A 16,383-nucleotide genomic window follows, 5' to 3' on the forward strand; every position below is an offset into this window, starting at 1 on the left:
GATGCTCAACCTGTAGTTACTCAGGTATTTCCTATGCAATGTGAGTTGAAAACACTAGTTTAAAACAAGAATCCAAACCTAAATGGCTACCAGTAATGTAATTTAGGGGGTAAGAGTAAGCATGAGAGAGAGGAGATGGTGGCAAACTAAACAGTACATGATGCACCTAAGGGGGTAGCTGCAGGAGTTCTGCCTAACTGTTGTCATCTACAAGTGTGACGCCACTTTGCCAGCTGTCCTGATTTTCAGATGTTCGTATCTAAGTTTTAAAAAATTGAGTTGTGTGCTACAATGTGGATGAGCCTTGAAAACAAGCTCAGTGAAAGAAGTCAGACACAAAAGACCACATATTATATGATCCATTTATATAGAATGTCCAGAATAGGCAAATCCATCACAACAGAAAATAAATTAGTGGTTTCCAGGGGTTGGGAGGAGGAGAAAATGTAGTATGATTGCTTAATGGGTACTGAATTTCTTTTGAGGTGATGAAAATGGTGTGCAATTAAACAGTTATGATGGTTGCAAAATATGGTAAATTATATTAAAAACTACTGAATTGTATATTTTAAAATGGTAAATTTCATATTATGTGAAATTTACATATATATATATATATATATATATATATATATATATTTTTTTTTTTTTAAGTGAGGAGGTGCAGGAGGGAAGAGATGGGAATTGGATTGTTTGGACCAACTCAGAGCCAAACAAATCCCTTTTATGGGAGTCAGAATGGAACACCTCACGGAAGACAAAAAGTCCATGGCTGAGTGTGGTGGCTTACATCTGTAATCCTAGCACTTTGGGAGGCCAAGGCAGGTGGATCACTTGAGGCCAGGAGTTCAAGACCAGCCTGGCCAACATGACGAAACTCCATCTCTACTAAAATACAAAAATTAGCTGGGCGGGGTGGTGCATGCCTGTAGTCCCAACTACTCGGGAGGCTGAAGTGGGAGGGGGGATCGCTTGAGCCCAGGAGGCGGAGATTGTGATGAGCCGAGATCACAGCACTACACTCCAGCCTGAACGACAGAATGAGACCTTGTCTCCAAAAACAAAAAAGTCTATAAATTGGACTGAAGTTTTTTTTAAAAAGGCAATCTAAGGCCATAATTCATGTCTCCACATCCTTTTATATCTTCATCCAAACAAATGACAAAGTTATGTCTGCTGCACTCTTTTCATCTTAAGTCAGAGACAACCTAGGTTTTCTCCTTAATAGGTGCTACGCAGGGCTGCACTGCTAAGTGCACTTGGCTTTGGCAGCCTATAAATAGAAATGGAACCCCTGAGGTGCAGGAGAACAGGCTGGCAGATGAAGCCAATGCTGGTTACTGCTCTTTCTTACTGTTCTGTTACTGAGAGGGGGTAAGTGAAAAAAACAAAACCCCTGATAACCATGCTGATTAATTGTTACTCCTTTATCAATTGCTTCTGTCCAATAACTCAATTGTAAGTCACAATCCATAATTTATTATCCTCTTCAGTGAAGTTTATTACCTTTTTTTTTTTTTTTTTTTGTTTGAGGCGGAGTCTCCCTCTATTGCCCAGACTGGAGTGCGTTGACATGATCTCAGCTCACTGCAACCTCTGCCTCCTGGGTTCAAGTGATTCTCCTGCCTCAGCCTCCCAAGTAGCTGGGATTACAGGCGTGCACCATCATGCTCAGCTTATTTTTGTATTTTTAGTAGAGACGGGGTTTCACCATGTTGGTCAGCCTGGTCTCAAACTCCTGACCTCAAGTAATCCGCCCGCCTCCGCCTCCCACAGTGCTAGGATTACAGGCCTGAGCCACTGCACTCAACCAAGTTTATTTACTCTTAATTACTCAAAGCAGGTTAAAATTAGTACTACTTCTGTGAGATGCAACTACAATAAAGACAATGAGTGACAAACTGTTCTTCAAAGAGAGTTTGATGTTTCACTAGTCTTTTCTGGCCTGGGAATATACTTCAAATGGCAATGGTTCTTAGAGGTCCCCAAAATCCTACAGTTTTCACAGATCAGAGTTAAATATTATTAAAAACAAAAATAGGCCGGGTGCGGTGGCTCACGCCTGTAATCCCAGCACTTTGGGAGGCTGAGGCGGGCGGGTCATCAGGTCAGGAGTTCGAGACCAGCCTGATCAACATGGTGAAACCCTCTATTCTACTAAAAATACAAAAAAATTAGCCAGGTGTGGTGGCGGGTGCCTGTAATCCCAGCTACTCAGGAGGCTGAGGCAGGAGAATTGCTTGAACCTGGGAGGCAGAGGTTGCAGTGAGCCGAGATTGCGCCACTGTATTCCAGCCTGGGTGACAGAGCGAGACTCCATCTCAAAATGATGATAATAATAATCCCTCACAAATACCTAATCTTCTAAGTATTGGACCACGATGCAGGTTTGCATGAACTCAGAAATGAGTGAAATCTTACTGCAGATTAGATTCAGACTTTTTTTCTTACCTGAATTCTTCTCTGTAGTTATTCTTAATATACTCAGCTAGAGTCCTGCTGTGCTGCAGACAGCTCTTGAGGATGTAAAATTGCTGGTACAACAGAACTGCTTGGCAGGGAGTTAGCAGCTGAAATGAAGCTGAAAGCCCCCTCACTACTTGTTTCACAATACTGGCCACAAAAGTAATCTAGACAAGGAAAATACAGTTACATGTAGGCTGAGTGCCACCCACAAAAGCAACTATTTTAGCTGGAGCTTCAACTACAAATCTAGACTGAAGCCCTCACTACCCTAACACCACTGTTGCAATGTTACTCATCGAAATGTTGTTCAGTGTCAAATAAAAAGTATAGGAGGAAGCTGGGCGTGGTGGCTCTCGCCTGTAATTCTAGCACTTTGGGAGACTGAGGTGGGTAGATCACGAGGTCAGGAGTTCGAGATCAGCCTGACCAACATGGTGAAACCCCATCTGTACTAAAAATACAAAAATTAGCCAGGTGTGGTGGTGCGTGCCTGTAATCCTAGCTACTTGGGAGCCTGAGGCAGGAGGATCACTTGAACCCAGGAGGTAGAGGTTGCAGTGAGCCGAGATCTCGCCACTGCACTCCAGCCTGGGTGACAAAGCGAGACTCCATCTCCAATAAATAAACAAATAAATAAATAAATACCATGCAGGAAGGCTTACACGGGAAATAAAAGTAAAAAAATAAAACTAAATAAATAAATAAAAAGAAACTTCCCTGTTACATGGAGCCTGTAAAACCCAGATTTCCACACACCAGTTCATGTAATAGGGTCTGCAACCACCACACAGAAAACAAAGGGGTCTTGCATCTTGCACATATGAGCTGCCATTGCTGTGAATGTCTGTAACTTTCAAACATTCTGTGAAGTGGTCTGAGATTGGTTGGGGCCTGTGTGCTACTGAGGAAGACCAGTTCATGGGCTCAACCTCCGTAGAAGGCAGCTGGCTGTTCTACTGACAAATGTACCCTCTGACCCCAGCCAGCTTTGTGTAAACATATGTCATAAGGATCTGACAAGAGAGTCTAGATCCCGTAGGACAGACCCAACATCACTCTAGAGAAACGGCAGGGGACCACTGACGGTCCAACAGATGCATGTCCATATATGGAAAGAGAACAGGCCGGGCGCAGTGGCTCATGCCTGTAATAGCAATTTGGGAGGCCAAGGTGGGTGATCACCTGAGGTCAGGAGTTCCAGACCAGCCTGGGCAACATGGTGAAACCCCGTCTGTACTAAAAAATACAAAACTTAGCCAGGCATGGTGGCAGGCACCTGTAATCCCAGCTACTTGGGAGGCTGAGGCAGGAGAATTGCTTGAATCTGGGAGGTGGAGGTTGCAGTGAGCTGAGATCGCAGCACTACTGCACTCCAGCCTGGGCAACAGAGCGAGACTCTGTCTCAAAAAAAAAAAAAGAGAACATATTGCTTCGTGCCCATTAGCAATGGAAATTTAGTTTAGATTACTCTTTTGAAGAGATTTCCAATTAAGTGTTTGTTGACTGAGTGCATAAGTTTGAGGAGGTAAGAAGAGATTAAGGGATAAAGCCTTTACTAGAATTAATTCAGCAGATATTTTACTGAACATTTATGGTGTGCCTAGCACAACAGACAGAGCTTTTACCCTCACAGCACTGGCAGTCTGTTGGAAGAGAAAGAGAGTGTATCAGTCATGATGGACTAGATTATGCTGTGGTAACAAACCTCCCAAAAGACCAACGCTTTGCTTGAAACAGCAAAGGTTGATGACTCAGTCCCAGAGGGGTCTGCAGGGCTCTGCTCACTGTAGTTACTCTTGGCCATCAGTGGGCAAAGCAGCCACCTTGTGGGTGCTATGCCAAAGGAAAAGAGAATGCCAGGTGGCACACACTGGCTCTTAAAGCTTCTGCCCAGAAGTGACAGAAGCCAGTTCTGCTCACATTTCATTAGCCAAAGCAGCAACAGAGACCGCCCCCCACCCCCCGATTTCACATGGAGAGGGAAGTGCAGTCCCACCATGTGCCCAGAAGGAGAGAGAGACAGAATATGAGTGGGCGCTAATGGCTGTGACACGGCAGAAGCAAATAATAACACAAACAAATGTAAACTGCAACAGTGACGAGACCTATAAAGCAGAGGAAGAGGACACCATGCCATGCACTATTTGTGCCTCTAATGAGGGAATCTCCCCTGTCAAGGGGGACAGAGAAGCATCCTCCACTGCCCCACCCCAGGAAGGGGCCTTGAGGCCTGAGGGATGAGTAGAAGTTGACCAGGTGAAAAAGGGAGGGAAAAGCATTTCCAATGGAGAGACAGATGCAATGGTACAGGTCCTGTGATGCAGCTGTGGGGAGCCGGGCGGTGGTGGGGAGAGAGATGGTGAGCAAGAGACCCACACAGCAGGGAGGCTGAGGGACCAGAGGAGGCTGTCGGCCATAGCACGCAGGCCCTGTAGGCCATGTTAAGGAGTTTAGTTTTTATTAAGAAGGAAGAGTTATTGAGAGATTTGAAGCAAGGGACGACAATCAGATTTTTATTTCAAATAGATCCCTCAGCCTGTAATCTGGTGGGAAGACAGGGACAGACCATTGAGATGTGATTGTAGTATCAAGGAAAGAAATGGTGATAATAGGAACTAGGATGGTGTCTGTGGGACAGAGCACACAAGTGATCCCAAGTGTTAGATTCACGCTCACTATTTAAGGTAAGAATTTATCTTTTTACCTAATTATTCAGCTAATAATTTAATATTCTGTTTTCCACATATATCTTAGAGTTTTTCATGAAATAACGTTCCCATTTAAGATACAATTTCAGTGCCTTAAACATTCAGGTCCCAAATGTAAAAACAATTTATCAATTAAATAATAAACTGTCAAATTTACACTTTGCTTCTGGTTGATAAACTTGATTACATCACAGGGAAAAATGTGTGTTTTATTAATTAAGCACAAGAGTATCTGCTTAATTAGGCTTGAGGGGTGATTTCGTTTTGACTTCTAGATACTTACGATGGGAGGACAGCTTTGTAGAAAGGACATCATCCAGCTAATAGCAAACTTTGTGGATCCCAATCCGAGATTTCCCTAAAAGACTCAAGGAAATAAACAAGTTATATTCATAAAGTTCAAGTTGTATATAAAAGGATACTCATTCTTAAATACGTTTTTATCCTGATTAATCGAATCTTTAAAATCAGTTTTGGAAAATAAACTAGATGAGCACTTAAGAGCAAAGGTCATATCATTGAAGTCAACCAGTTTTGGGGACCATCTCAAATACAAGCATTTTTGGTATATTATTAATCATATAACGTAATTGCATAATATACATATATCATAATAGTCACATAATTTATGGTTACATAAAATATTTTAAAATATAATTTTTAAAAATTGTACCTGCTGAAAGACAAGAAGTATCTCATATAAAAGTGCTGTAGCGGTATTTGTATACTCCAGAATAAGCTTCTGTAACTAGAATTTTCAAGAATAATCAATGCAATGTCATAAACCAAGTCAGAAAATGATAATTTCCCTTGGTTCCCTTTAGGTACTTATACAATAATTTTTTTTCTTTTTTTCGAGACAAGGTCTCATGCTATCACCCAGGTGGCAGTGCTGTGGTCAAGGCTCTGTGCAGCCTCCAACTCCTGGGCACAAGCCATTCCTCTCACCTCTGCTTTCTGTGTAGCTGGGACTACAGGCACAAGCTACCATGCTGGCTAATTTTATGTTTTTAATTTTTTGTAGAGATGAGGTCTCACTATATTGCCCAGGCTGGTCTCAAATTCCTGAGCTCAACCAGTCCTTTCACCTCAATCTCCCCAGTAGCTAGGACTACAGGTATGTGCCACCACACCCAGGTAATTTTTGATTTTTTATTTTTGTAGAGACAGGGTCTCGCTTGTTGCCCAGGCTGGTATGGAACTCTTGGCCTCAAGCGACTCTCCCACCTCTGCCTCCTGAGTAGCTGGGATTCAAAGGCAAGCCATTATCCCTGGTTGGCCTACAGAATACTACTACAAAAAATTGCATACTTGATTTGCAAAATCAATCAGATCAACAACCCTACTTCCTTTCAAGAATGTAGAAATACGCCCCCCAGAGTTGAGGTGAGAGATTCTCTGGAGAATTTAGGCTTATGCCCAAATTAAACTAAGATTCCTTCTGTGGGATGGATAAATAGAAGGCTTAGAAATATTTCATTCCTCTCAAGAATTCCAAACTCCTCTTTACATCCTTTTCTTCTTTTCTTCATTTATTTATTCAACAAATATGCATCAGACACCGTGCTAGGTGTTGGGGATGCAAGGGAGAACAACACAGACATGAGACCTGCCCTCATGGAACATACAGTCTAGTTGGAGAACAAACATCAAATGATCAAATAAGCAAATGCATAATTATAAACTGAGACAAGAGCTATGAAAGAAATGTACAGGAAGTTAAGGGAGCTCTATAAAGGAGGACTAGTCTCATTTGGGGATCAAGGAGTGCTTCCCTCTGGCCCATATCATTTCTTACCTAGATTACGGCACTAGCTCCTTAATAGCCCTGCCTATCTGAGTCTTGGTTCTACCCCACTCTTTAATCCCTAATCCACCACTGAAAGTGATATTGGAGACTCTCTATATGGAGTCTGTGATTATATATTCATGGATATATTTGAATAACGTCTGTCTCTCCCAGCAGAGTAGAAACTAATGAAGGCAGGGGTCATGTCTGTTTTGCTTACTGTTTTGACCCTACTGCCTAGCATGTTGTTTGCTCATAACAGATGCTCAATAAATATTTACTGATTGTGGCCGGATGTGGTGGCTCATGCCTGTAATCCTAGCCTTTTGGGAGGCCGAGGCAGGCAGATCGCTTGAGCCCAGGGATTTGAAACCAACCTGGGTAACATGGCAAGACCCCATCTCTACAAAAAATACAAAAATTAGCCAGGCGTGGTGGCTCATGCCTGTAGTCCTAGCTACTCGGGAGTCTGAGGTGAGAGCATCACTTGAGCCTGGGAGGTCAAGTCTGCAGTGAGCTGAGATTGTGCCACTGCAGTCCAGCCTGGGCAACAGAGTGAAACCTTTTCTCAAAAAAAAAAAAAAAAATTACTGAATGACTAAATGAGTTTTTTAAAACATAATTCTGAGCATATATTTAAGAACTATCAAATCATGTTCCATCTTTTTTTAAAAAATCTGTTAGCTTGGCTCAAAATAAACTAATAATAAGTTGGTTTATTCTCTCAGAAGGTGTGCCTTCTAGGCAGTTTGATATTTCTAATGTTTTGGTACAACCTTAGAAAAATAAGTAACTCTTTCTGAGAATTTATACTGTTCATATAGGTGGGAAAATGGTAAAGTATGAGAGTTAACCTTAAAATCTCTAAGACAGTGATTTTTCACCTATTAGACCCCTGCTATGGAATTACATATACATCATATTTTGTACAGAGACAGATATAAATAGATTTATCAAATTTATAAGGAATGCTGATTACTTTCCTTAATATACATACCTTAAGACATATAAAATGGATATATTAATATTGACTGAATAGTTATTTTTTCCTTTTTCTTGACCCTCTAAATCTCTAAATCTACTTTAGACGGAATAGTTTTCTAAGTTTTGAGGTTAATGACAAAAGATCTACTCTTTGGTTTAATTATATTTCTGTTTCTACGGTGTCATGGTCCACATTAAAAGAAGCCAGGGCCCCAATATATAATAGTTTACCCCAAAAATTCTCATCTCACCTTAGCATCAAAAGACATTCTGACTAAAGCTGAATCAGCCACCAACTGGATATCAAACACAGGACAAGATTTTGGAATCTGAGGCTCACTAATTAAAATTACCAAGAGATTAAATAGTGTTCCCCTGGAAAAAAATAAATAAAAGGCAATTAATGAGCAAAGTGTTGAGAAGAAAAATGGTGACGCCAAGTTTACAAACACTGAATATAATTATGTTTAAAAGAATGAAGCATTGCAGACCATCTTTGACTGAAGTTTTGGACCCTTGGACATGCAAATGAATGTCTAGAGATAAAAAATTTTAATGAAAATATAATTGCTTGGTCTTCTGGCTCAGAGCGAGTATAGTTCTAGAAGTTCACATAGCTTAGAAAGACTAGAAAATCTGGATTTAAGGGCGATTTGGGTAATTTCAATTATAGCATTATTTTCCAAAGGACTTTTTATGGATTGCTAATTCCAGACAATATTATAGTTAAAATAGATTCTGTGGTCAAAGGAGATATAGGGTATTTGGTTAAACCAAGTTCATCAGATGTGTTTACTACAGAACTTCTCAGAGGCTTTATATGCTAATATGCACTGTATATCTCTGGGACAAAGCAACAGTATGCAGCTCTTCTTTTTTCTTTTTTTAAGTTTGTTTGCTTGGGTTATTTTTGGCACAGTATCTCATGATGTTGCCCGGGCTGGTCTTGAACTCCTGGAATCAAGTGATCCCCTGCCTCAGCCAAGTAGCTGAGATTACAGGCTTGAGCGACCACTTTCAGTTTTTACTTTTTTAAATTGATAATAAAAATTGTATATGTTTATGGTATACAACATGATGTTTTGAAATACGTATATACTATAAAATGTGTACATATTTTATAAATCAAGTGAATTGACATATGCATTACCTCACATGCTTATTTTTATATAGTGAGAACACAAAATCTATTGTCAGCAATTTTCAAGTATACAGGACATTATTATTAACTATAGTCACCATATTTGTATGATTGATCTCTTGAACTTATTCCTCCTGTCTAACTGAAGTTTTGTACCCTTTGACCAATATCTCCCAATTCCACCCCGCCCCTAAGCCTCTGACAACCACCATTCTACACTCTCTGTTTTTATGAGTTTGGCTTTTTTAGATTCCATATATATGTGAGATCATGCATGATCTCAAAAGTCAAACTCATATTTGTCTTTCCGTGCCTGGCTTATTTCACTTAGCATAATATCCTCCAGTTTCATCCATGTTGTCACAAATAACAAGACTTCATTTTTATGGCTGAATAATATTCCATTGTGTATATATACTACATTTTCTTTATCCATTCACCCATTGCTGGACACTAAGTTTGCTTCCTTTCCTTGGTTTTTGTTAATAATGTACAGCATTCCTTTTTTTTAATAAAAAAATTTTTTAACATAAAGATGGGGTCTTACTTTTTTCCCAGGCTGAACTTGAACCCCTGGCCTAAAGCAATCTGCCCATCTCAGCCTCTCAAAGTGCTTGGATGACAGGCATGAGCCTCCGCACCCAACTCTACCGTTTCTTAAAATGCTTGTTTGGCTTCCACAGGAGGCCTACACGCCGCCGCTTGTGCTGCCGCCATGTCTCTAGTGATCCCTGAAAAGTTCCAGCATATTTTGCGAGTACTCAACACCAATATCGATGGGCGGCGGAAAATAGCCTTTGCCATCACTGCCATTAAGGGTGTGGGCCGAAGATATGCTCATGTGGTGTTGAGGAAAGCAGACATTGACCTCACCAAGAGGGCGGGAGAACTCACTGAGGATGAGGTGGAACGTGTGATCACCATTATGCAGAATCCCCGCCAGTACAAGATCCCAGACTGGTTCTTGAACAGACAGTAGGATGTAAAGGATGGAAAATATAGCCAGGTCCTAGCCAATGGTCTGGACAACAAGCAACGTGAAGACCTGGAGCGACTGAAGAAGATTCGGGCCCATAGAGGGCTGCGCCACTTCTGGAGCCTTCGTGTCCGAGGCCAGCACACCAAGACCACTGGCCGCCGTGGCCGCACCGTGGGTGTGTCCAAGAAGAAATAAGTCTGTAGGCCTTGTCTGTTAATAAATAGTTTATATATCAAAAAAAAAAAAAAAAAATGCTTGTTTGATCTCAAAAAACCTCAGATCTTTTCCTTTCCAATGTGGGGTACTGTCCATTGATAACTCACTTAAATGTTACATGTGCATCCTGATGAGCTGAGTTAATAACATTATCTCCTTCTATTGAGTAGTACAACCCCAGTATGGTTGAAAAGGAGCTGAAGGCAGACTGCTAAAAACTCAGTTGTCTAATTGAAGGCAATGTCAGAGTAGATTTGAGGGGTAGGAGTAATAAAATGATTCAAAGATAAGACTATACAAAAGTTTTCCATAACCATAAGCATTCCTTTCATAATGGAATAAAGGAGAGTGAGTATAAATATCCTTATTTAGTAGGATCTGAGGCTTTCTAATCTTTTTACAATCATTTAAATCATCACCATGATTAGAAGCTCATGATTAACCTGCACTCTAGTAGAAATACAATGCCCTTCCTTTCTCCAAGTCAAAAAGCAAATCTAGTTCTTATATTTGGAAAGAAGAATCATGTCAGTTAGTACATTTCTCACAAAAGCAGGATATACCCTACCGTGTATTTAATAATGTTTTATTCAGGCTACTTAAAATGGCCAATCTTACTTTTAGAAGACCCTTTTAAAAATCAACAGAACACTCCCTTTAGAAGTGTTTCTTGATATTGTTTGAATTGGCATTCCATTCACTGTTGTATTTAATTATAGTCCTTTATTTTCAGTAACAGCTTATTTTCAAAGTATCATACATCCAAGGCAAAGAAAAAGAACTCCCGAACTATGGGTCACTTGCTATGATAACATATGAATTCAACCCTAACAATACTAGGATATGAAAAAATATGGCACATTTCAAGAAAGTTACAGCAAAGTATGTGGAACGAATAAAATCTCCACTCATGAAAATAATAAAGAGGAAAATGCTGAAATGATTAACTGCTTTTTTATTTACCCAAATGGAATTTAATTTGAAATCCACCTCTTCTGCCAATTCAATTTAAAATCCATTAGGGCAATAATAGATAGAAGAAATTTTAATCAAAATAGTAGTTTCATCCTGAAAATATAGATGACTTAGAGGATTGACATCACAGCCTTAAAAAGAGTCCCAGCAGTTTAATACTTTATTGTTTAGGTTGTTACTATTTCCAATGTATGGATTTGGAATGTACTACAATATCTTAAAAAATACAGACTTTGAAGGCCACATTCATAGTCTCCTAAGTCAGTCTATGTTATTGTGGTGGGCAGAAATCTAACGTGGCTTCCAAAATTCCCAGCCTGCTGGTACAAACCCTATCAAATTCCTCCCCCTTAAGTATGGGCAATACCTCTGAATATGTTTGTCTGTCACTCTTGTGATTATGTTATATGAAATGGGAAAGGTGAAAGGATTCTGAGAATATAATAAAGGCCCCTAATTGGCTGACTTTTGAGTTAGTCAAAAGGAGATTATCCAGAGTAGGCTTGCTCTAATCAGGTGAGCCCTGAAAAAGAGATACTCTCCTGCCAAGAAAAAAGCCACCTGAGTCCCACAGCTGTAATGAAATTTAGTCTGCCAACAACCACCCAAATGAGCTAAGAAGAGAGTCCCAAGCCTCAGATGAGACTATGGCCTGGCCAACACCTCAACTGAAACCTTGTGAGACCCTGGGCAAAGGATCCAGTTAAGCTGTGTCCAGATTTCTGATCCATGGACACTGTAAGATAAGAAATGCATGTTGTTTTAAGCAACTAAGTTTGTGATAATTTGTTATGTGGCAATAGAAAACTAATACAGTTTTGGCTGGGCACGGTGGCTCATACCTGTAATCCCAGCACTTTGGGAGGCCAAGGTGGGTGGATCACCTGAGGTCAGGAGTTCAAGACCAGCCTCACCAACAGGGTGAAACCCCCATCTCTACTAAAAATACAAAATTAGCAGGGCGTGGTGGTGGTGCGAGCCTGTAATCCCAGCTATTCAGGAGGTTGAAGCACAAAAATCGCTTGAACCCAGGGGTCGCACCACTGCACTCCAGCCTGGGCAACAGAGCAAAACTCCGTCTCAAAAAAAGAAAAAAGAGCCCGGATGTGGTGGCTCATGCCTGTAATCCCAGCACTTTGGGAGGCTGAGGTGGGTGGACTGCCTGAGGTCAGGAGTTCGAGACCAGCCTGGCCAACATGGTGAAACCCCGCCTTTACTAAAAACACACAAAAAAATCAGCTGAGTGTGGTGGCACACACCTGTAATCCCAGCTACTTGAGAGGCTGAGGGAGGGGAATTGCTTGAACCAGGGAGGTGGAGGTTGCTATGAGCCGAGATCACACCACTGCACTCCAGTCTGGGCAACAGAGTGAGACTCTGTCTCGAAAAAATAAATAAATAAAAAAGAAAACGAATACAGTTTTATTAGATATTTCCTGGGCTACATAATACTGTGGGTCACATGATTTGACCCTAGGGATATAAAAACTGGCTGAGAAAATTTAATATTACAACCAGACTCTACTATAGCAATGTAATATATGTATTAAATGACATGAAAAGAATTGGTAATATCAGGAAAGAACCTTGATAGGAGGGCTGATGTGATCAAACCAAGTTAAAACAAAACAATTGAAGGCAATGCTTTTAAAGAAAAAGAACAACAATAAATAAATAAATAAATAAATAACTTTATGACAGAGGTAAGGATGATTTTTTTCAATTTGGAAATAGAAAGGTAGGGACCAAAAGGTGGAGAAAAAGGATAACCAGATTTAGTGATAATTTTAATATGGGAGAAGACAGAAATATCAAAAATAATGTTGAATCTCCATCTTGGAGATTAGGGAAATGGCAGTACTACCATTCGCATAAAGAAGTATTCAAGCTGCATGCGGTGGCTCATGCCAGTAATCTCAGCACTTTGGGAGGCCAAGGTGGGAAGATCCCTTGAGCCCAGGAGTTTGAGACCAGCCTGGACAACAAAGTGAGACCTTGTCTCTACAAAAAAATAAGAACTAGTTTGACACGGTGTATTTTCTTGTTTGCTGTAAAGTAGGACTCAGCAAACTATGGCCTGTAGGCCAAATCCAGCCTACAGCCTGTTTCTGTGAATAAAGTTTATCGGAACACAACTGTGTCCATTTGTTCATGCACTGTTTATGGCTGCTTTTGTGCTACAATGGCAGAACTGAGTAGATGCAGCACAGATTGTATGGCATGATAAGCCAAAACTATTTTCTATATGACCTTTTACAGAAATGTTTGCCCATTCCTGCTACACAACATAGTATGCCGGCTCGGCACAGTGGCTCACGCCTGTAATCCTAGCACTTTGGGGGTCAGAGTGGGGGCAGATCACTTGGCCCAGGAGTTTGAGACCAGCCTGGGCAACATGGCAAAACCCCATCTCTATGAAAAATACAAAAAAAAAAAAAAAAATAGCAGGGCATGGTGGCACATACCTGTGGTCCCAGCTACTGGGGAGGTGAAGATCACCTGAGCCGCAGGGAAGTTGAGGCTGCAGTGAGCCAAGATCGTGCCACTGCACTCCAGCCTGGATGACAGAGTGAGATCCTATCTAAAAAAAAAAAAAAGGAAGAAAAGAAAAAAAAGCATAATATGCCCATAGTCCCTGGCACATAGCAAGTGTGCTTAAGAAATATTAATTAATGAGGCTGGGCATGGTGGCTCATGCCTGTAATCCCAGCACTCTGGGAGGCCAAGGTGGGCGGGTCACCTGAGGTCGAGAGTTTGAGACCAGCCTGACCAACATGGTGAAACCCCATCTCTACTAAAAATACAAAATTAGCCAGGCATGGTGGTGCATGCCTGTAATCCCAGTTACTTGGGTGGCTGAGGCAGGAGAATCACTTGAACCCGGGAGGCAGAGGTTGCCATGAGCTGAGATCATGCCATTGCACTCCAGCCTGGGCAACAAGAGTGAAACTCCATCTCAAAAAAAAAAAAGAAAGAAAAGAAAAACAAATATTAATTAATAAAATTAGGGCCAGGTGTGGTGGGTCATGTCTGTACTCCCAGCTGCTTGGGAGGCTGAGGCATGAGAATGGTGTGAACCCGCAAGGTGGAGGTTGCAGTGAGCTGAGGTCGCACCACTGCATTCCAGCCTGGGTGACACAGCGAGACTCTGTCTCAGAAAAAAAAAAAAAAAAAAGGAAAGAAAGAAAGAAAGAAATATTAGGCCGGGCGCGGTGGCTCAAGCCTGTAATCCCAGCACTTTGGGAGGCCGAGACGGGCGGATCACGAGGTCAGGAGATCGAGACCATCCTGGCTAACACGGTGAAACCCCGTCTCTACTAAAAATACAAAAAACTAGCCGGGCGAGGTGGCGGGCGCCTGTAGTCCCAGCTACTCCGGAGGCTGAGGCAGAAGAATGGCGTAAACCCGGGAGGCGGAGCTTGCAGTGAGCTGAGATCTGGCCACTGCACTCCAGCCCGGGCTACAGAGCAAGACTCCGTCTCAAAAAAAAAAAAAAAAAAAGAAATATTAATGAAATTAGCCGAGTGTGGTGGCACATGCCTGTCATCCTAGCCACTTGAGAGGCTGAGGTGGGAGGACTGCTTGAGCCCAGAAGGTGGAGGGCTGGAAAAATATTACCAAGAGTTCTTATTCTTTCCCCTGGTTTAAGTGTTTTTGTCTGTTTTTCTTTTTTTCTAGAGACAGGGTCTCATTCTGTCACCCAGTGTGTCACAGTAATAGCTCACTGCAGCCTCGAACTTCTGGCTCAACTGATCTTCCTGCCTCATCCTCCTGAGTAGTTGAGACCACAGGTATGTGCCACCATGCCCAACATTTTTTTTCCTAGAGATGGGGTCTCACTTTGTTGCCCAGCCAGGCTGGTCTCAAACTCCTGGCTTCAATTGATCCTCCCACCCTGGTCTCCCAAAGTGACATGTTTTGATTATTTTAGAGTCCATGGCTCTCATCATTTGCTCCACCCCTTTTTGTTTGTTTGTTTTTAAAGAGACAAGGTCTCACTGTTGCCCAGGCTAAGTGTGGTGGTGTGATCATAGCTTACTGCTGCCTGGAACACCTAGGCTCAAGTGACCTCTCCCTTCGGCCTCCTGAGTACTGGAATTACAGGTGTGCACCACCGTGTCTGGCTCATTTCTCCACCTTTTAATACAGTAGATTTAAATAAACAATTGATGAAAGTGGAAAAAAAATATAGCCACAACATTGCCCAAGAATATAATTTAGAGTTTATAAATACATATTAAAAAATCAAGTGGCTGGGCGTGGTGGCTCACACCTGTAATCCCAGCATTTTGGGAAGCCAAGGCGTGTGGATCTCCTGAGGTCAGGAGTTCAAGACCAGCCTGATGAACATGGTGAAACCCTGTCTCTACTAAAAATACAAAAATTAGCTGGGCATGGTGGTGGGTACCTGTAATCCCAGCTACTTGGGAGGCTGAGTCAGGAGTCAGGAGAATCACTTGAACCCAGAAAGCAGAGGTTTCAGTGAGCTGAAATTGCACCATTGTACCCCGGCCTGGGTGACAAGAGCAAAACTCTGTCTCAAAAAATCAAAATAAAAAATCAAGCAGAGAGTATGCAAAACTGCAGAATCAAAGTTTCTGTGACAAAGAATGCTACTGTCCCCCACTACACATTCTTCCATTCTTCCTTTTAATAACAGATGTCCTCATTACCATCCAAAACTAAGTTAGGCACATAGATGTCCAACTATAGACATACTTCCAGCCTTTCCTGCAGCTAGGTGTGGTCATGTGCCTAAAGTTCTCACCAGGAGAATGTGAGCAGAAGTGTTACATGCCTTGCTTAAAAAGGAAGCTTGTTTGCCCTCTACTTCTCTCTCTCTCTCTCTCTCTTTTTTCTTTTTTAACTGGAATGCCCTCTATTTCTCTTTCTGCTTCCCACAAGGTATAATGAAGTCATCAAGGTCAGCCAGCTTCCACTAAGGATAAAGACAACATGATAGAAGACAACAGAGTAACAAAGGGAAAAAACCTAGGTCCCTGGCTCACCTTGTGTATGAAAGCCTGAATATTTACTCTGAACTGTTACGTGAGAAAGATCTCAGTTAAGATCTTCTTTGGGCCACATATTGTAGAGTATCTTTTTTTTTTTTTTTTTTTTTTTT

The 16,383-nt window shown here is 41.5% G+C and overlaps 2 protein-coding genes across 4 annotated transcripts in view; one reads left to right on the forward strand and one right to left on the reverse strand.

The window, feature by feature from the left end:
- C11H12orf56 (chromosome 11 C12orf56 homolog) overlaps positions 1-16,383 on the reverse strand; it is a 122,472-nt gene that overhangs the window by 8,609 nt on the left and 97,480 nt on the right. For all 3 annotated transcript variants that reach the window (XM_077953043.1, NM_001194760.3, XM_001116886.5), the window contains 4 exon segments: positions 8,199-8,322; positions 5,848-5,922; positions 5,458-5,532; positions 2,452-2,630 (listed from right to left, as the gene is read on the reverse strand). In XM_077953043.1, coding sequence (XP_077809169.1) covers positions 2,452-2,630; positions 5,458-5,532; positions 5,848-5,922; positions 8,199-8,322 — 453 coding nt within the window.
- On the forward strand, positions 9,763-10,306 carry LOC717289 (small ribosomal subunit protein uS13). Its single transcript, XM_028829695.2, is given in 1 exon segment — positions 9,763-10,306. A coding segment is annotated over 1 exon segment (459 nt). The 5' UTR covers positions 9,763-9,803; the 3' UTR covers positions 10,263-10,306.

This window comes from Macaca mulatta, chromosome 11, assembly GCF_049350105.2.
Source record: "Macaca mulatta isolate MMU2019108-1 chromosome 11, T2T-MMU8v2.0, whole genome shotgun sequence".
Classification (NCBI taxonomy): Eukaryota; Metazoa; Chordata; class Mammalia; order Primates; family Cercopithecidae; genus Macaca; species Macaca mulatta.